Genomic DNA, 20,933 nt, shown 5'->3' with positions numbered 1-20,933 from the left:
CCAACAAAGGGTTTTCAACCAAGTATTAGAAATGAACATTTTATTTACAATTATTTAATTTGTCCAATTACTTTTGAGCCCCTGAAATGAAGGGATTGTGTTTAAAAAATGCTTTAGTTCCTCACATTTTTATGCAATCATTTTGCTCAACCCACTGAATTAAAGCTGAAAGTCTGAACTTCAACTGCATCTGAACTGTTTTGTTCAAAATTCATTGTGGTAATGTACAGAACCAAAATTAGAAAAATGTTGTCTCTGTCCAAATATTTATGGACCTAACTGTAAATAATTACATCATTACAAAAAAATTTATCTGAATAGAACACTACAAGCTGAGTAAATTTAATATTCTGTCCTATTTATTAAATATCACTTATAAAATATATATTCATTAGAGTTAACATTAAATAAATTATTAGAAAGATAACATTAAAGGAATATCAAATTAGTGAATTACTCAAAGTAATACCATCACCAACAAGATCAACTGTGAGCTACTGCTCACTTACGTATCCGCCTGCTCTCGCTTATATCAGAATGCAAGCAATCGAAAGAATAGGACACTTATTACGAATGTTGACTTCAACAAATAATGAACCCTGAAACAAGTAAGTAAAGCGCCGTGTCTCTCCCCAGGGATTTCACACAGCATCCTGGTGAACTGTCATTGTGAAATAGCATTTTGCTTCTTGAAATAGCGTCAAAATCCACGCGATACGTTTTGTAAATACATTCAGTCGGTAAACAGGAAGTCGATGTGCGACAGACCTGAAAACGGTATACATGGTATTATAGAACCCCAAGCTGAAGCTCGGAACCCAGTGGCTATGATTTGTGGTTGCTGAGAAAAAAGGTGTTTCGGATGGACGGAAACACGGAGATATGGACAGACGGGGTAAACCAGTATACCATACCACGCCCCCCTCGGAGCAGGGTATTTAAATAAATAAATAAATAAATAGAATTAAAAAAAATTTTCCAAAACCATTACGACAATGATATATTAACTTCCAATTATATACAGTTATAGATTTATGGGCTTATTTTTTTATTTCCCCAGTCACCAACAGACTTGCTCGGCTACTTTTATAACAATAATAAACACACCAAACACAGCATGCAAAGTTCCTGTTGAAAAAAAGATATTTACCTGTACATTTATGATAACATATCAGTGGGACAGTTCAAAATTAGACATTATTTTACTTTAACTTAGCAACTTTGCAAATACATCTAGTTGAACTTAGATTAACTGAAACAAGGCACATTTAACTTTTTTCAAAACATAAAATATAAAAATATACTTCCTCACTGACAGAAGTCTGTGCTGCAAATGCAGTCAAGAGTGATTCTGATGACGATCTTGCTTTTTCGAGATCTTTGTCAGACTTTTTGTATGTGAAGTTCAACATCGGCGGCACGGTGGTGTAGTGGTTAGCGCTGTCGCCTCACAGCAAGAAGGTCCGGGTTCAAGCCCCGTGGCCGGCGAGGGCCTTTCTGTGTGGAGTTTGCATGTTCTCCCCGTGTCTGCGTGGGTTTCCTCCGGGTGCTCCGGTTTCCCCCACAGTCCAAAGACATGCAGGTTAGGTTAACTGGTGACTCTAAATTGACCGTAGGTGTGAATGTGAGTGTGAATGGTTGTCTGTGTCTATGTGTCAGCCCTGTGATGACCTGGCGACTTGTCCAGGGTGTACCCCGCCTTTCGCCCGTAGTCAGCTGGGATAGGCTCCAGCTTGCCTGCGACCCTGTAGAACAGGATAAAGCGGCTACAGATAATGAGATGAGATGAAGTTCAACATCTTGAAGGTCTTGGTGTTTACAACTGATACTCCTGTTGCAAACAGTGCATCGTAAATGGTGCTTGCTCACTGAATCAGCGATAATGCATGGATAGATTTTGGTCCAGTTGGAATTAAAACTTTGTATCATACTTACAGCGGTGCTTGAAAGTTTGTGAACCCTTTAGAATTTTCTATATTTTTGCATAAATAAAACATCATCAGATTTTCACACAAGTCCTAAAAGTAGATAAAGAGAACCCAGTTAAACAAATGAGACAAAAATATTATACTTGATCATTTATTTATTGAGGAAAATGATCCAATATTACATATCTGTGAGTGGCAAAAGTGTGTGAACCTCTAGGATTAGCAGTTAATTTGAAGGTGAAATTAGAGTCAGGTGTTTTTAATCAATGGGATGACAATCAGGTGTGAGTGGGCACCCTGTTTTATTTAAAGAACAGGGATCTATCAAAGTCTGATCGTCACAACACGTTTGTGGAAGTGTATCATGGCACAAACAAAGGAGATTTCTGAGGACCTCAGAAAAAGCATTGTTGATGCTCATCAGGCTGGAAAAGGTTACAAAACCATCTCTAAAGAGTTTGGACTCCACCAATCCACAGTCAGACAGATTGTGTACAAATGGAGGAAATTCAAGACCATTATTCCCCTCCCCAGGAGTGGTCGACCAACAAAGATCACTCCAAGAGCAAGGTGTGTAATAGTCGGCGAGGTCACAAAGGACCCCAGGGTAACTTCAAAGCAACTGAAGGCCTCTCTCACATTGACTAATGTTAATGTTCATGAGTCCACCATCAGGAGAACACTGAACAACAATGGTGTGCATGGCAGGGTTGCAAGGAGAAAGCCACTGCTCTCCAAAAAGAACATTGCTGCTCGTCTGCAGTTTGCTAAAGATCACGTGGAGAAGCCAGAAGGCTATTGGAAAAATGTTTTGTGGACGGATGAGACCAAAATAGAACTGTTTGGTTTAAATGAGAAGCGTTATGTTTGGAGAAAGGAAAACGCTGCATTCCAGCATAAGAACCTTATCCCATCTGTGAAACATGGTGGTGGTAGTATCATGGTTTGGGCCCGTTTTGCTGCATCTGGGCCAGGACGGCTTGCCATCATTGATGGAACAATGAATTCTGAATTATACCAGCGAATTCTAAAGGAAAATGTCAGGACATCTGTCCATGAACTGAATCTCAAGAGAAGGTGGGTCATGCAGCAAGACAACAACCCTAAGCACACAAGTTGTTCTACCAAAGAATGGTTAAAGAAGAATAAAGTTAATGTTTTGGAATGGCCAAGTCAAAGTCCTGACCTTAATCCAGTCGAAATGTTGTGGAAGGACCTGAAGTGAGCAGTTCATGTGAGGAAACCCACCAACATCCCAGAGTTGAAGCTGTTCTGTACGGAGGAATGGGCTAAAATTCCTCCAAGCCGGTGTGCAGGACTGATCAACAGTTACCGGAAATGTTTAGTTGCAGTTATTGCTGCACAAGGGGGTCACACCAGATACTGAAAGCAAAGGTTCACATACTTTTGCCACTCACAGATGTAATATTGGATCATTTTCCTCAATAAATAAATGACCAAGTATAATATTTTTGTCTCATTTGTTTAACTGGGTTCTCTTTATCTACTTTTAGGACTTGTGTGAAAATCTGTGCATCGGCATGAACTTAAAGTGTGTCGGCCCCGACATGCCAAAGCGCTTTGGGGAGAACACTGAGCTTTGGTACCAAACAGAGTTAGGCTCTAGACTAAGGCTGCGATTACGTTTATGAAATAATTAGTGTGTGTTCATGTGATATGGATGCTTGAGAGAATCAGAGAACCTCCCTTTGCAAAGTAGTGCTCCACCTTCACTACTCTATCGCCAATCCTCAGCAGTAACAGAGCCACTTATGTTCCTGTGTGATATCGGTCTCCGTGTGTTTATTTGGGACTTACCCTCTGAGGACAGGGAGAGGTTGTAGTTCTCCACTTGGTAGCCCATCAGCAGTGAAGTGCTTAAGCAGCTCTTGTGCATCCAGTGGTGCAGAAACATTCTTCTGCCCATCTTTAGGGCCCATGAGACAATCTGAAGAGCCACTGCTGAAGAGGCTAGACCTGGAGAGGTCGGAAGAAGATCTGCTCTGTATCAGCCACAACAGACACTACCACATGCCAGTCAGATGAAGAGCACCAAATCAGTAAGCATGGTAAGAATAACTTGTAAACAAAGTAGAATCAGATAATCCTCTCCTTACTACTTTTTACAAACATGTCCTTCTGTTTTCGTCTTTTGACCTCTTGCTGCTTAAAATTATAAGCAGCTGCTATGAGATGATGTATTCTGTGCCTCCAGGATGTAACGCCATCCTGTCAATCATAACTCAACAACAACTGTATAAAGCGCTCATAGCGAATATGTAAATACATATGAACGGGCAATAAGAGATACTAATATGAAGTTCTAAATAGATTTGACTTGAAGACAGAGGGAGTCACAAGATCTAATATCCATGGTTCAAGTGTTCCAGAGCTGAGGAGCGGCATTCTGTGTATTCGGCTGTGAACAAGTTGCTCTTCGTTTTGAACGAGTGGTCCGGGTCGGTCATAAGTTCAGAGCAAACTAAGGCTACATCCACATGACAATGGCAACGAGATTTTTTTTTTTTTTTTAAATATCGCGTCCACATGGGCAACGGATCAGTAAAATATCAGGTTCATATGGCAATGCAACGCTTGCTGAAAACGATGCAATACACATGCCACACCTCTACGTGCGCTGTAAGACGGTCCCATCGGAGACACCAGAACAACAGAAGAAGTAGACGCATGCGCATAAACCCCTTCTTCTGTAGCATCAGCCACAAAGTTTTGATTATTAATCAGTAGCGTAAAACGAAAGACGCGGAAAGAGGAATGAACGGGGGTAGATGGAAGCCGGTACGCCAGCATTCTGATATCCTCCAGAATTCTTTAATGGTCCGGAATAAATTGAATGCTACACGTTGACGGATTACTTTGTTCTTCTACGCCCTTTTTGAGGAATGTATTGTCGGACTTAAACCAACATCTGAAGAGGTGAGATCGCTCCTTTTTTTTTTTTTCCCTATTTTTGCTGGCGGGATTGTTTTTGTTTAGCGCACGGGCGGTGTGCGGTTTGGTTATACTCAGTACTTCCGCAGTGTTTGGACTAAAGACCCTGCCCTAAGGGCTATTCTCTCACTCTCTCACTTTGCACCATTACACAATAAATATTCACAGTGAAAATATTTTGTAAGCGCGTTTCTTGAACCAAGTTATAGGATTTGTTGACAACTCGCATCGAGTTCATTACACTTCTACCCGGTGTGAAGCACTGACAGTCATGTGGTTGTGACGTCATCGTAAACAAATCCATTCTACTCATCCAGACGACTTCGCAACGGGGCCGTTGCCAGATTTTTCCACTCTGGAACCCGTTCTCAAAAGATTTCCCCAAAACGCCGGTGCTGTGTGGACGCCAGGCCGAAACGATAAACAATTTTATCAGATTCACCTGAATCCGTTGCCGTGTGGACAGGGCCTAAAGGAGTACTTGGGCTACGATGTTGTTCGGGAAAACCATTTCAGCTTGACGATAGATCTTAGGAGGTAATTAAAGACACTCTTGACCTTAAGAGGCTTTCGGGAAACCCATCCCTGATATGGTCAAATTTGCGTGTGTGTATAGGTCAAAAGTCGAGCAGCGGCATTAAGAACATGTTGAAGCTTCAAAAGTTCATACTTTGTCAAACCAAAGAGAAGCGCATTGTATGAGTCAACCTTTGACGTCCCAAAAGCATGAATAAGGATCTCTGTTGTGTTGAGCGACAAAAACTTCCTGATGCGTGCAATATTTCATAGATGGAAGAAAGCGCCCTTGCACACAGCATTAATCTGTGCTGACAGAATTATATCACTATCCAAGATGGCACCAATATTCCTCACTGAGATTGATGGAGCAATGACTTCATCACCAAAGACTGGAGGTGGGAAGGGGGGGCTGCTGGTGGAACTTTGAATTGAAGATAAGAAGCTCAGTCTCATCCTTATTCAGTTCCGTATGTAGCAATGCTGTGCCCTCCACAATTATTAGCGCCTGAGCAAAAAAACAAAATGTACTGAAACGTGGTCCCCCCCCCCCCCACAAAAGTTTTTTGAATTAGTGCATCTTCTTGCAAAAGCCTGGTTTCGACATATTCTGCACCTTTACAGTTCAATTCATTTCCATTTGAACATGTAGCGCTTTTAGCAATGGATTCTGTCACAAAGCAGCTTTACAGGAAACCTGGATACAGATTTAACTTTATCCCTAATGAGTAAGTCAGAAGCGACAGCGGCAAGGGAAAAACTCCCTGAGACGACATGAAGAAACCTTGGGAGGAACCATACACATACATCCTCATCTGGGTGCCACCACATGGTGAAAATAGAAATCATTTCTCTTCTATAAAATTGTATATACCGGTAGTTAAGTCCTGCCAAGTGTGTTGAAAGGAACTTGAGGACAAGCATCAGAGTCATTTCTGACTCCATTAGAGCTTTAAATGTTTAAGCGACGATTGCCAATTAAGAGAATCGCAGCACTGATGGAATTACACACACTTGGGGATCTTTCGTTCACTTCTCCATGCAGGAAAAAAAAAACCTTAATAATTTCCTTTATATTCTTAGGTTTGTGCATGTGGACTTCCTTCTTTAAATCAGACCACACGTTTGTAGTACGGTTCGGAAGTCAAGTCAAAAGGTCAATAATCGCCAGTTTCATTCGTGTTGAAAGGGCTTTGGTTTATCCCATTATGATGAATGAAAAGCTAATTTTACATCTGCACAAGCGGATAGTTCAACCCCAGGGAAACGGATTCCTGTGGACTCGGCACAAATCAAAAGTAAAAAGTATTTTTCCTTGAATGCCAATTTTTGTACATATTAAGGATGCTAATCATTTTAGCACTTATGTTTTGAAAAAAAAAAAAACCAACTTATTCCTCAAGGGGCGGCACAGTGGTGTAGTGGTTAGCGCTGTCGCCTCATGGCAAGAAGGTCCGGGTTCGAGCCCCGCGGCCGGCGAGGGCCTTTCTGTGTGGAGTTTGCATGTTCTCCCCGTGTCCGCGTGGGTTTCCTCCGGGTGCTCCGGTTTCCCCCACAGTCCAAAGACATGCAGGTTAGGTTAACTGGTGACTCTAAATTGACCGTAGGTGTGAATGTGAGTGTGAATGGTTGTCTGTGTGTCAGCCCTGCGATAACCTGGCGACTTGTCCAGCGGTCTCAAAAGTAGCCGGTCACCGGCGGCAAATCGCCGGCTATGGCTTGTTATGCCGTCGGCTATTGTCAGTCGAGTCACAAAATTTAATAATAAATATTTCTGACAGCAAAAAAAGTTGTGAACGTAAATTACATCCACTATGTCATGTATGTCCGTTGCTGCGTCAACTGTGTTTACATCCTCGACATGAGTGCAGCCATTACTGCCGCCTGTGTTGCCAGATTGCGCGGTTTCCCGCCCAATTTGGGCGGTTTTTGAACATATTTTGGGCTGTAAAATGTCAGCAGTATCTGGCAACATAATTTTTTTTACTTAATACAAGAAATTAATGGATGCCAACGTTTTTGCCAAAATGGTATTTTATTTTCCATTGTTTAGGCAGCTTCAGCATCATACTGTGAGATTCTGTTTAAATTGTTTTTTTCTTCTATGAAGCCTGAACCATTTATTTTATTAGTTTATAATTATTGTTTAATTTAGTCTTCAGGAGAGACTGCCTGCACACAGGACTAGTATTAATAGTTTTTTTTTTTTCTTCCATGAAAGCTGAGGCATTTATATTATATTTTAAGGTAACTTCATGTTGTGCTGTGAGGTTCTCTGCACTTTAACTTTTGAACCAACAGGTGCATTTGGAGAAGTAAAGCCTATTTTTCTGCATTTTTGTAGTCCTGGTAATCTTTTATATTGGTAAAGTTGTTTATAGGACCATTTCTCAGTGTCTGTTTTTTTAATCAATAGTTTTTCAGTAATAACTTAATATTTAACATATCACTCAATTTTAAACAACCCCCGCGCCTCCCCCATGGCTTGCCCCCATAGTCTCCAAAATTTCTGTGGGAAACACTGGCGTGCGTAACAATGCTAATCAAGCTTAAGCTAGACGACCTGCCTCAAATACCCGTCCTGAGTAAATGTTATCCCAATTTTAGAGATGGCCTGTTCCAAACCATCCCGCCCCATGAAAAATTCGTACTTGCATATCTCTCTCTCTAATATATATATCTCCATCCCTGCACGCTTTGCATGCATTATGTGTGCCGCTGGCAGACATTTTACCATTTTGCACTCTGCTGTAAATTATTTGTACCCTGCTATTCTTCCAAACTTTGAAGCCCCTGCTTGTCCAGGGTGTACCCCGCCTCTCACCCATAGTCAGCTGGGATAGGCTCCAGCTTGCCCGCGACCTTGTACAGGATAAGCAGCTACAGATAATGGATGGATGTTATTCCTCAAGAAAGTAGTTCTAATCAGAACATTCGTTAGAACAAAAATAATTGCCCCTATGATTCCAGTGAAATTTTTGAATTATTGTGTGTCAATGCCTGTTTGTTTGATGAACATGGATTAACCATCACCACACCCCTGACTGAACTGAACCAACATGGACACACACGTGCCCTTTTTTTGTCTCTTACAGCAGTGCCACAGTAGCTTCGAGAGCAAGATTTCCTTGTTTTAATAAGGGACAAACCTTCAGTATATTATATCCATACAGGATGACACCAGCTTGTGGGAAGGATCGTACTGAACGTGGCATACTAATTAAAATTTGCGATTGTGGACTACAATACAGATACGGCATGACGTCACAAAACTTTCCTGCCAGAACGTTCATCGAAATGATGCCAAGTGAACGATGATGGAGCTTTACCTGGTTTTGTGCCGGATCTTCTGCATGTTTTCATAGTTTCGCAGAACACTTCTCTCTGGCCATTCGGAGTGGGTGGTGTGCTTAGTGTCTGCGTAGAGAACACCGCAATACATATCAAAACCAGACCGTCTGAAAACTCTACTGAACACACGAACATAAGAGCAGATCATGTTCTAGATGGATAGAGGACATTTTTATTGAGGAGATAGCACTTGATATCCTGTAGATAATATACAGTGCTGAGCGTAAATGAGTGCACCCCCTTTGAAAAGTAACATTTTAAACAAGATCTCAATGAACACAAACAATTTCCAAAATGTTGACAAAAGTTTAATATAACATCTGTTTAACTTATAACGTGAAAGTAAGGTTAATAATATAACTTAGATTACACATTTTTCAGTTTTACTCAAATTAGGGTGGTGCAAAAATGAGTACACCCCACAACAAAAACTACTACATCTAGTACTTTGTATGGCCTCCATGATTTTTAATGACAGCACCAAGTCTTCTAGGCATGGAATGAACAAGTTGGCGACATTTTGCAACATCAATCTTTTTCCATTCTTCAACAATGACCTCTTTTAGTGACTGGATGCTGGATGGAGAGTGATGCTCAACTTGTCTCTTCAGAATTCCCCATAGGTGTTCGATTGGGTTCAGATCAGGAGACATACTTGGCCACTGAATCACTTTCACCCTGTTCTTCTTCAGAAATCCAACAGTGGCCTTAGATGTGTGTTTAGGATCATTATCATGTTGGAAAACTGCACAACGACCAAGGGCACGGAGTGATGGTAGCATTTTCTCTTTCAGTATAGAGCAATACGTCTGTGAATTCATGATGCCATCAGTGAAATGCAGCTCCCCGACACCAGCAGCACTCATGCAGCCCCACATAAGGACACTGCCACCACCATGTTTCACTGTAGGCACCATGCATTTTTCTTTGTATGCCTCACCTTTGCGACGCCATACAGTTTTGAAGCCATCAGTTCCAAAAACATTTATCTTGGTCTCATCACTCCAGAGTATAGAGTCCCAGTAGTCTTCATCTTTGTCAGCATGGGCCCTGGCAAACTCTAGGTGGGCTTTTTTGTGCCTGGGCTTTAAGAGAGGCTTCTTTCGTGGACGGCATCCATGCATGCCATTCCTCTGCAGTGTACGCTGTATTGTGTCACGGGAAATAGTCGCCCCAGTTTGGCTTTCTACTTCTTTAGATACAGTCGGAGGAAAATGTTTGTACACCCTTTGGAATTTTTTACATTTCTGCCTAAATTGGTCATAAAACATCGCCTGAACTCTCCAGCAATCTTAAGAATGAACAAACAGTGTCTGCTTGAACTAAAACCACTCAAACAATTACATGTTATCATATTTTTATTGGCCATAAGATGGAAATATTGACAGGATAGGGAGGCATAAGTAAGTACACCCTTAGCTAAGGCTCATCCAAGAGCTAATTAGACTAATTAGATGATTAAACAATCTGACTCAGGTGTGAGCCAACCTGATGTCCAATCACTGAGGTGTGTCGTAAGCTACCCACCCCACTGGAAAACCAGTTAAAAGGTGTGTTTTGATGAGAGGCATGTTCTGTGCATCATGCCTCGCTGTCTGAAGACTTAAGACACAAAATAATTGATTTGTATAAAACTAAAAAGGGTTACAAAACCATCTCTAAGACCCTTGGTGTTCATGTGTCTGCAATTAGAAAAATTGTGTATAAATGGAGACAATTTGGAACGGTTGTTACTCTGCCAAGGAGTGGCCGCCCTGCGAAGATCACTCCAAAGGCACTGCGAGTCATCATCAATGATGTAAAAAAGAATCCAAGAGTGTCCGCTGAAGACTTGAGGAAATCACTGAAACATGCAGACATCTCTGTGGACACATCTACTATAAGAAAGACACTGAACAAGAATGGGATTCATGGGAGAAGGCCACGGAGGAAGCCATTGCTGTCCAGAAAGAACATTTCTGCTCACTTGGAGTTCGCGAAAAAGCATTTGGATGCTCCTCAGTGCCACTGGAAAAACATATTGTGGTCTGATGAAACCAAAGTTGAATTGTTTGGGGGGAACACACCACATCATGTGTGGAGGAAAGTCGGTACAGCACACCATCAGCAAAACCTCATCCCCACCGTCAAGTATGGCGGCGGTAGCATCATGGTGTGGGGGTGCTTTGCTGCCTCTGGGCCTGGACAACTGGCTATAATCAATGGGAAAATGAATTCTCAAGTATATCAAGATATTTTGCAGAAAAACCTGAGGCAATCTGTCAAAAAGTTGAAACTCAAGAGAGGATGGGTCCTGCAACAGGACAATGACCCTAAACACAGAAGCAGGTCGACATTAGAATGGTTTCAGAAGAACAAAATTCACATTCTGGAATGGCCCAGTCAAAGCCCCGACCTCAATCCAACTGAGATGTTGTGGCATGACCTCAAGAAAGCCATCCATTCCAGGCATCCCAGGAATCTTGCTGAATTGCAACAGTTTTGCAAAGAGGAATGGTGCAAGATTTCTCCTGATCGTTGTGCCCGTCTAGTCTGCAACTACAGGAAATGTCTGGTTGAAGTTATTGCAGCCAGAGGAGGGTCAACCAGCTACTAAATCAAAGGGTGTACTTACTTATGCCTCCCTATCCTGTGAATAATTCCATCTTATGGCCAATAAAAATATGATAAAACGCAAATGTTTGGGTGGTTTTAGTTCAAGCAGACACTGTTTGTTCATTCTTAAGATTGCTGGAGAGTTCAGATGATGTTTTATGACCAGTTTAGGCAGAAATGTAAAAAATTCCAAAGGATGTACAAACATTTTCCTCTGACTGTAACTGCAGTGAACTTGCATGCTGATTTTCTTCAACCCTTCTCATCAGAAGACGCTCCTGTCGAGGTGTTAACTTCCGTGGACGACCTGGACGTCTCTGTGAGATGGCTGCAGTTCCATCTTTCTTAAATTTTTGTACCACTTTTGCTACAGTATTCTGACTGATAAGTAAAGCTTTGCTGATCTTCTTGTAGCCTTCACCTTTGTGGTGTAAAGAAATTATTTTCTTTGGGGAATTCTGAAGAGACAAGTTGAGCATCACTCTCCATCCAGCATCCAGCCACTAAAAGAGGTCATTGTTGAAGAATGGAAAAAGATTGATGTTGCAAAATGTCGCCAACTTGTTCATTCCATGCCTAGAAGACTTGGTGCTGTCATTAAAATTCATGGAGGCCATACAAAGTACTAGATGTAGTAGTTTTTGTTGTGGGGTGTACTCATTTTTGCACCACCCTAATTTGAGTAAAACTGAAAAATGTGTAATCTAAGTTTATATTCTTAACCTTACTTTCCCGTTATAAGTTAAACAGATGTCATATTAAACTTTGTCTTTTCAACATTTTGGAAATTAATTGTGTTCATGGAGATATTGTTTAAAATGTTACTTTTCAAAGGGGGTGTACTCATTTACGCTCAGCACTGTATATATGGCTCTCAGTTAATGAAAAAGAAATAAATGACAAGAAGAAAAAAAAAAGTGTCATAAAATTGAGCAAAAATTATTTACAAGTCATTGATGCATAGTTTTCACAGGAAAAAAAAAGTCCGGACGGCGCTTGTGAGGGAGTTCCACAGTCTTGCAGCACTGAACATTTTTATCACCGAAAGAGCGATAAAAAACACGGCAGGAGAACATTCGTGCTTGCATGTCGAGCGTTCCTTCCATGTTCCTCTGCAAAGTTGACAAACCTTTTCCTGAGGTATTCTGGAGCAAGATCATTGAACACTCAAAGGTACATCTCATGCGTTTTACTCAAGTACGGAATGGCATGATATCAAGTTCCTTAAAAAGGCTTTTGGATGGATGATCCCATGCCACGTCCATGATGATTCTCGCAGCACGCTTCTGGAGCATAAGCATCACATCTGCAGGTTTCTTGAAGGGCTCTCCCCAGACAGTAGGGTGCTCCTTATTTTGCGTTATATTTAATTATCCACTCTCACCCCATCAATATGTTAAAATAAATTAAACTCGTGTAAAATTTTAAGGGAATATATAAACACTTAGATGTTGCTCAATGACCTTGAAATTTAAAATGATTGACTATCAAGCTGTCATTCACAATGTATTCTTTTAATGGCAGTATTGACACTGTTTTGACCAAAAAAAAAAAGTCTCCATAACAACCACTGTATGTCAGTGAAATAGATCAATACTAAAGAATTAGAAAAGATCTGATCTCAGTTGCATGGACAGTACTGTTAGATGCCACTGATTAACCTATGACTGCACAATGGCTGACTTGGCGATTGCAATAGAAGTAAATCTTCTGTGCGGTCACTTGGTAGTGTGGAAAGTGAAATACAGTGGTGCTTGAAAGTTTGTGAACCCTTTAGAATTTTCTATATTTCTGCATAAATATGACCTAAAACATCATCAGATTTTCACACAAGTCCTAAAAGTAGATAAAGAGAACCCAGTTAAACAAATGAGACAAAAATATTATACTTGGTCATTTATTTATTGAGGGAAATGATCCAATATTACATTTCTGTGAGTGTCAAAAGTATGTGAACCTTTGCTTTCAGTATCTGGTGTGACCCCCTTGTGCAGCAATAACTGCAACTAAACGTTTGCGGTAACTGTTGATCAGTCCTGCACACCGGCTTGGAGGAATTTTAGCCCGTTCCTCCGTACAGAACAGCTTCAACTCTGGGATGTTGGTGGGTTTCCTCACATGAACTGCTCGCTTCAAGTCCTTCCACAACATTTCGATTGGATTAAGGTCAGGACTTTGACTTGGCCATTCCAAAACATTAACTTTATTCTTCTTTAACCATTCTTTGGTAGAACGACTTGTGTGCTTAGGGTCGTTGTCTTGCTGCATGACCCACCTTCTCTTGAGATTCAGTTCATGGACAGATGTCCTGGCATTTTCCTTTAGAATTCGCTGGTATAATTCAGAATTCATTGTTCCATCAATAATGGCAAGCCGTCCTGGCCCAGATGCAGCAAAACGGGCCCAAACTGTGATACTACCACCACCATGTTTCACAGATAGGATAAGGTTCTTATGCTAGAATGCAGTGTTTTCCTTTCTCCAAACATAACGCTTCTTATTTAAACCAAAAAGTTCTATTTTGGTCTCATCCGTCCACAAAACATTTTTCCAATAGCCTTCTGGCTTGTCCACATGATCTTCAGCAAACTGCAGATGAGCAGTAATGTTATTTTTGGAGAGCAGTGGCTTTCTCCTTGCAACCCTGCCATGCACACCATTGTTGTTCAGTGTTCTCCTGATGGTGGACTCATGAACATTAGCCAATGGGTAGGTCCATGCCAAATGACCAGATGGTGGTTGCAGCACCAGATGCATTTTCTTTGGGAGAGCTTATGGTAATAGATACTGGTGAAATATGAACTGAAATTTTTTTTTCAGGGCCCTATTTTGCATATTTAATAAACTAGGTCATTTTGAAAATTATTAAATCAGACAAGAATGTACCCCCTAAATCCTTTTTTGGGGGTTTAAATGCATTTTTTTCAGCTTCTAGGCTACACAAGTGTGAAATTCAGTAAATTAACTCTATATGTTGCTAATCTGGAAGGAAAACAGAGCCTTCTATCTAGAAAATCCTGGCCATATGTACTTCCTAAAAATGCTAAAAATTAAAGGAAAAAAAAAAAAAAAAAAAAAAAAAAGCACTCGTGAGTGGGGTTTAGGGCCCTAAAAATACTAGAAAACAAAATGCATTCATCTATCACTACCTGGTTTTATTATAAACCAGATTGCCTGGTCACTTGTATAATGGGAGCTCTCTAGATAAAATATTTACAGAAATATGGCAGATTCAATTATATACCCCACAAAACGTATCATATCTAAGACCCTGAATGGAAATGAAGCACAGGTCTGCAACTTGGTAAACAGTTTCATTAATTTAAAATCACTACAAACGTGTGAAGTGTCATCTTATTTGTGCATCATTCTCTTTTTTCAATCCCAAATCATCCATTTTTAATGCCCTCGAATTTGTCGCTTTTGTATTTAGAGGAGTCATTTTTAATATACAACCCCGATTCCAAAAAAGTTGGGACAAAGTACAAATTGTAAATAAAAACGGAATGCAATGATGTGGAAGTTTCAAAATGCCATATTTTATTCAGAATAGAACATAGATGACATATCAAATGTTTAAACTGAGAAAATGTATCATTTAAAGAGAAAAATTAGGTGATTTTAAATTTCATGACAACAACACATCTCAAAAAAGTTGGGACAAGGCCATGTTTACCACTGTGAGACATCCCCTTTTCTCTTTACAACAGTCTGTAAACGTCTGGGGACTGAGGAGACAAGTTGCTCAAGTTTAGGGATAAGAATGTTAACCCATTCTTGTCTAATGTAGGATTCTAGTTGCTCAACTGTCTTAGGTCTTTTTTGTCGTATCTTCCGTTTTATGATGCGCCAAATGTTTTCTATGGGTGAAAGATCTGGACTGCAGGCTAGCCAGTTCAGTACCCGGACCCTTCTTCTACGCAGCCATGATGCTGTAACTGATGCAGTATGTGGTTTGGCATTGTCATGATGGAAAATGCAAGGTCTTCCCTGAAAGAGACGTCATCTGGATGGGAGCATATGTTGCTCTAGAACCTGGATATACCTTTCAGCATTGGTGGTGTCTTTCCAGATGTGTAAGCTGCCCATGCCACACACACTAATGCAACCCCATACCATCAGAGATGCAGGCTTCTGAACTGAGCACTGATAACAACTTGGGTCGTCCTTCTCCTCTTTAGTCCGAATGACACAGCGTCCCTGATTTCCATAAAGAACTTCAAATTTTGATTCGTCTGACCACAGAACAGTTTTCCACTTTGCCACAGTCCATTTTAAATGAGCCTTGGCCCAGAGAAGACGTCTGCGCTTCTGGATCATGTTTAGATACGGCTTCTTCTTTGAACTATAGAGTTTTAGCTGGCAACGGCGGATGGCACGGTGAATTGTGTTCACAGATAATGTTCTCTGGAAATATTCCTGAGCCCATTTTGTGATTTCCAATACAGGAGCATGCCTGTATGTGATGCAGTGCCGTCTAAGGGCCCAAAGATCACGGGCACCCAGTATGGTTTTCCGGCCTTGACCCTTACGCACAGAGATTCTTCCAGATTCTCTGAATCTTTTGATGATATTATGCATTGTAGATGATATGTTCAAACCCTTTGCAATTTTACACTGTTGAACTCCTTTCTGATATTGCTCCACTATTTGTCGGTGCAGAATTAGGGGGATTGGTGATCCTCTTCCCATCTTTACTTCTGAGAGCCGCTGCCACTCCAAGATGCTCTTTTTATACCCAGTCATGTAAATGACCTATTGCCAGTTGACCTAATGAGTTGCAATTTGGTCCTCCAGCTGTTCCTTTTTTGTACCTTTAACTTTTCCAGCCTCTTATTGCCCCTGTCCCAACTTTTTTGAGATGTGTTGCTGTCATGAAATTTCAAATGAACCAATATTTGGCATGAAATTTCAAAATGTCTCACTTTCGACATTTGATATGTTGTCCATGTTCTATTGTGAATACAATGTCAGTTTTTGAGATTTGTAAATTATTGCATTCCATTTTTATTTACAATTTGTACTTTGTCCCAACTTTTTTGGAATCAGGGTTGTAGATTCTAATTAGTGATCAATCAAGGATTTAGTCTTTTCTATATGAGGAAGTCTCAGATGTTATTATTTGATTGATTGATCTTTATTTTCTCTATGCAGAGAAATTTGTCTTGGGCTTACAGGGCATTGGCATCACACACAGCACATATAACACAACAACATATAACATCATCACAGATAACAAATACCCCCCCCACACACACACACACACTGTCCACTCCCTACACACACCATAAAAAACCTCAGTCCAACAGTTATTGCACAATTCTCCTCCAAATGTTTAGTCAAATACCTTCACATAGGCAACAAGCAGCACTCATAAATACACAGCATATTGCACACTTTCCCTGCATCGCACAATCCCCTTCTAAAGATAATAAACTTATTGCACGTTTCTCTAAATATTGCACACCCCTTTAAATAATAAATAAATACCCCCACCATCCCCTTGCACAGTTGCCCAATTGACATGTGCACCTTTCTACCAATATTGCACATCCTGTTAAAATAAATAAGTATCCCCTACAAGACCATTGCTATTAAAGGTTATTAGCATTGAATTCTACAAATGCTTTCGCAATTTTTGTTTTACTTTGAGGGCTAATCTTATGCTGTCGTGCCCTTCTATTTGTGCCTGGTGTAGGGACCAAACACGTTTTGGTCTATATTATTAAGGAACTAGCCGTTAGTTCGATTTATAGAGTTCCAGCACCAAAAGTTTGTTACAAGTACTATCTACACTAGACAAGTTTGGATCTTTGAACAGGAGCAATGTTAAAGATCACTCAGATCTGAAAACAGAAAGGAAATATCAAATAAAAAAAAAAAAGTGATATAAATTATATACATGTATTTTAAAATACTGGTGTATACATGATCTATGGAAAATTACTGATATAGTCTGTGTCAGAAATGCAACTGTAAACAGACAATACACTCAATATCAGTGATGACAAATATGAATAGGAGAGTGCTGCATCTGTGATCTTAAATTACTTTTTCATGGTCGAGTATATAGTTATTTGTGCACTGTAGAGTACATGTAACAGCAAAAACAACAAATTCGAAGGCATTAAAAATGGATGATTTGGGATTGAAAAAAAGAGAATGATGCACAAATGACACTTCACATGTTTGTAGTGATTTAAATTAATGAAACGGTTTACCAACTTGCAGACCTGTGCTACCTGTGCTTCATTTCCATTCAGGGTCTTAAAGATAGGATACGTTTTGTTGGGTATATAATTGAATCTGCCATATTTCTGTAAATATTTTATCTAGAGAGCTCCCATTATATAAGTGACCAGGCAATCTGGTTTATAATAAGACCAGGTAGTGATAGAAAACAAATGTATTCATCTCCTAGCATTTTTAGGGCGCTAAACCCCACTCACGAGTGCATTTTTCTTATATTTTAGCATTTTTAGGAAGGATCTATGGCCAGGATTTTCTAAATAGATGGCTCCATGTTTTCCTACCAGATTAGCAACATGTAGACAGTTAGTTTACCAAATTTCAAACCTCTGTGTAGCCTAGAAGCTGAGAAAAATGCATTTAAAACCCCCAAAACATAGGACAGCCTTGGGCTGAAGTGCCCAAGAGTGGCAGCGCGTACGTATGCAGCGGCTTTGGTCTCCTGTGATGAACTAAATTTCGTTGTACATTTGTGGAGGGACAATAAAGGCATTCTATTCTATCTATTCTCTCAAAAATACCTGGCAAGGATTTAGGGGGTACATTCTAGTCTAATTTAGTCAATTTCCAAATTGGCATAAATAAAAAGCCTCCAGGTCTAGAAAGCTGAAATTCTGAAAACTAATTTAGCGTTACATATATTTATCATCAGTAACTTCCACCATTAAAATTAAAATATTGCTGCAACCAAATTTTCTATATATTGGGTCTTTTTAGCTTGGACTTACCCCAATGTGAGAGAGGCCTTCAGTTGCTTAGAAGTTACCCTGGGGTCCTTTGTGACCTTGCCGACTATTACACGCCTTGCTCTTGGAGTGATCTCTGTTGGTCGACCACTCCTGGGGAGGGTAACAATAGTCTTGAATTTCCTCCATTTGTACACAATCTGTCTGACTGTGGACTGGTGGAGTCCAAACTCTTTAGAGATGGTTTTGGAACCTTTTCCAGCCTGATGAGCATCAACAACGCTTTTTCTGAGGTCCTCAGAAATCTCCTTTGGTCGTGCCATGATACACTTCCACAAACGTGTTGTGAAGATCAGACTTTGATAGATCCCTGTTCTTTAAATAAAACAGGGTGCCCACTCACACCTGATTCTCATCCCACTGATTGAAAACACCTGACTCTAATTTCACCTTCAAATGAACTGCTAATCCTAGAGGTTCACATACTTTTGCCACTCACAGATATGTAATATTAGATCATTTTCCTCAATAAATAAATGGCCAAGTATAATATTTTTGTCTCATTTGTTTAACTGGGTTCTCTTTATCTACTTTTAGGACTTGTGTGAAAATCTGACAATGTTTTAGGTCATATTTATGCAGAAATATAGAAAAACGCTGGTTACGAATGTAACCGTGGTTCTATGACTAAGTGGAAGACCGCCAGGGCGGTGCTGAAAGCACTAGTGGAAGGATCTTTGCATCCGCGCGTTTTGAGAATCGCATACAAAAGTTGTCATCTCATGACGCATGACGTGCCTGCCTATATAAGGCAACATCCCACGTCATTTGGCCTCAAGATCATTCTCACGCAATCCAAGTGACCAAAGACCCTGGCGGTCTTCCACTTAGTCATAGAACCACGGTTACATTCGTAACCAGCGTTCTACTTCCTTCACTCCAGACCGCCAGGGCGGTGCTGAAAGCACTAGTGGAAGACGAATACCAACCCAGTCACGAGGAATTCAGAAGAGCATCACCACCTTCTGGAAGAACAGCTGCACACAGCAATGGCATGGACGCAACATTTAGCCTGTAGTACTGGGCAAATGTACATGTATTGGACCAAGTTTCAGCAGCTCAAATGTCAGAGAGTGGTACGCCCCGGAGAGCTGCCCATGATGTTGCCTGAACACACGTCGAATGGCAGCGGACAGGAGAGGGCACAGTACGTCCCATAGATTCATAGGCATGGGTGATTGCCTCCACAACCCAACGGGAGAGACGCTGCTTGGACAGAGACCTTCCTCTCGGAGCACCACCAAAACAAACAATTGGTCTGTCGTACAAAAGGCTGCCGTCCTATCAAAATAAAACCTCAGAGCCCTGACAGGGCACAACTCTGCACCCAAGTCCGTCCTGTCCGCCGGTATAGCAGTCAGCAAAATTGGCTGGTTGCTAAACTGGGGAGATAAGACTTTCGGGAGGAAAGCTGGGTTAGGCCACAATGAAACACTGTCAAACATAGGGCCCCAACGAAGACAAACAGTACTCACTGAGAGGGCATGTAGCTCACTAACACGCCGGGCTGTTGTGATGGCAAGGAGAAAAGCTGTTTTAACAGATAGCCACTTAATGTCAGCTGCTGACAGGGGCTCATAAGGAGGCAAGCAAAGGGATTCGAGCACAGTGTTCAGATCCCATGACGTACTCCACACAAAATGAGGAAGATTAAGATGAAATGCCCCTCTCAAAAAGGCTACCACCAGCCGGTGGGACCCAAGTGAAACACCTCCAACCTCTGAATGGTGGGCTGTTAGTGCTGCAACATACACCTTAAGTGTAGATGCAGCCCTGCCAAGCTCTAAAAGGTGCTGCAGGAAATCTAAAGTCTGTGGAACAGAGCAGCTTAGGGGGTTGATGTTGAGTTCCGCACACCAATCACAGAATACCTTCCACTTGCCTGCATACAAGCGTCGGGTAGATTCTACACGTGCGTTCACCACAGTGTTTCTGGTCCCTTCTGAACACTCCAGTAGTAGCCCCGGGGCCCCAAGGGCCACACCCAGAGCTTCAGGCGTTCGGGACATGGGTGTTGAATCCTGCCCTCCATCTGCATCAGCAAGTCGGGCCTGCTGGGCAGCTGACAAGGGGGTCCCACTAGTAATGACAGCAGAAACTGGAACCATGGCCTGGATGGCCAATGAGGAGCTATCAATAGCACATGGTGACTGATCGTGCACACGACAGAGAGTCCTCCACAACAGTGGCAGAGGGGGAAAGGATGGCCCTCAGCCAGTCGTGGGCCAGAGCATCCTGGCCCAACGCTGCCGTTTCTTCTCCCAGGGAAAACCATGTCGGACAAGGAGTTGTCTGACTGCTCGCAAACAGGTCCACAGTTGCTCTCCCATAGGTTTTCCAGATCTGTTCCACCATGTCTGGATGCAGTTTCCAATCCCCTTGAGACACCTTGCCGCATGACAGAGCGTCTGCAACACTGTTTAGGCGTCCAGGTAGATAAGATGCTCTTATGGAAAGGAGGTTGTCCTGAGCCCATACTAGGAGACTGTGAGCCACCTGAAGCGCAGCTACAGACCTTGTGCCCCCCTGATGATTGATATAGAAAACAGTTGCCACATTGTCTGTACGTACCAATACATGTTTGCCCTGTAGCACT

The 20,933-nt window shown here is 41.3% G+C and overlaps 1 protein-coding gene across 4 annotated transcripts in view; it reads right to left on the bottom strand.

Moving 5' to 3' along the window:
- Positions 1 to 20,933, bottom strand: part of mtbp (MDM2 binding protein) — a 136,827-nt gene that overhangs the window by 18,353 nt on the left and 97,541 nt on the right. For 2 of the 4 annotated variants that reach the window (XM_060921733.1, XM_060921732.1), the window contains exons 15-16: positions 8,726 to 8,813; positions 3,747 to 3,926 (exon numbers count right to left, since the gene is read on the bottom strand). In XM_060921733.1, the coding sequence (XP_060777716.1) occupies positions 3,747 to 3,926; positions 8,726 to 8,813 (268 nt within the window). The remainder of the gene's footprint in view (positions 1 to 3,746; positions 3,927 to 8,725; positions 8,814 to 20,933) is intronic. The other 2 variants (XM_060921734.1, XM_060921735.1) reach the window with 1 other exon arrangement.

Source organism: Neoarius graeffei, chromosome 5, assembly GCF_027579695.1.
Source record: "Neoarius graeffei isolate fNeoGra1 chromosome 5, fNeoGra1.pri, whole genome shotgun sequence".
NCBI classification, from domain to species: Eukaryota; Metazoa; Chordata; class Actinopteri; order Siluriformes; family Ariidae; genus Neoarius; species Neoarius graeffei.
Note: the sequence above shows the minus strand (reverse complement) of the source record. Positions and strands in the feature narration are given on the sequence as shown.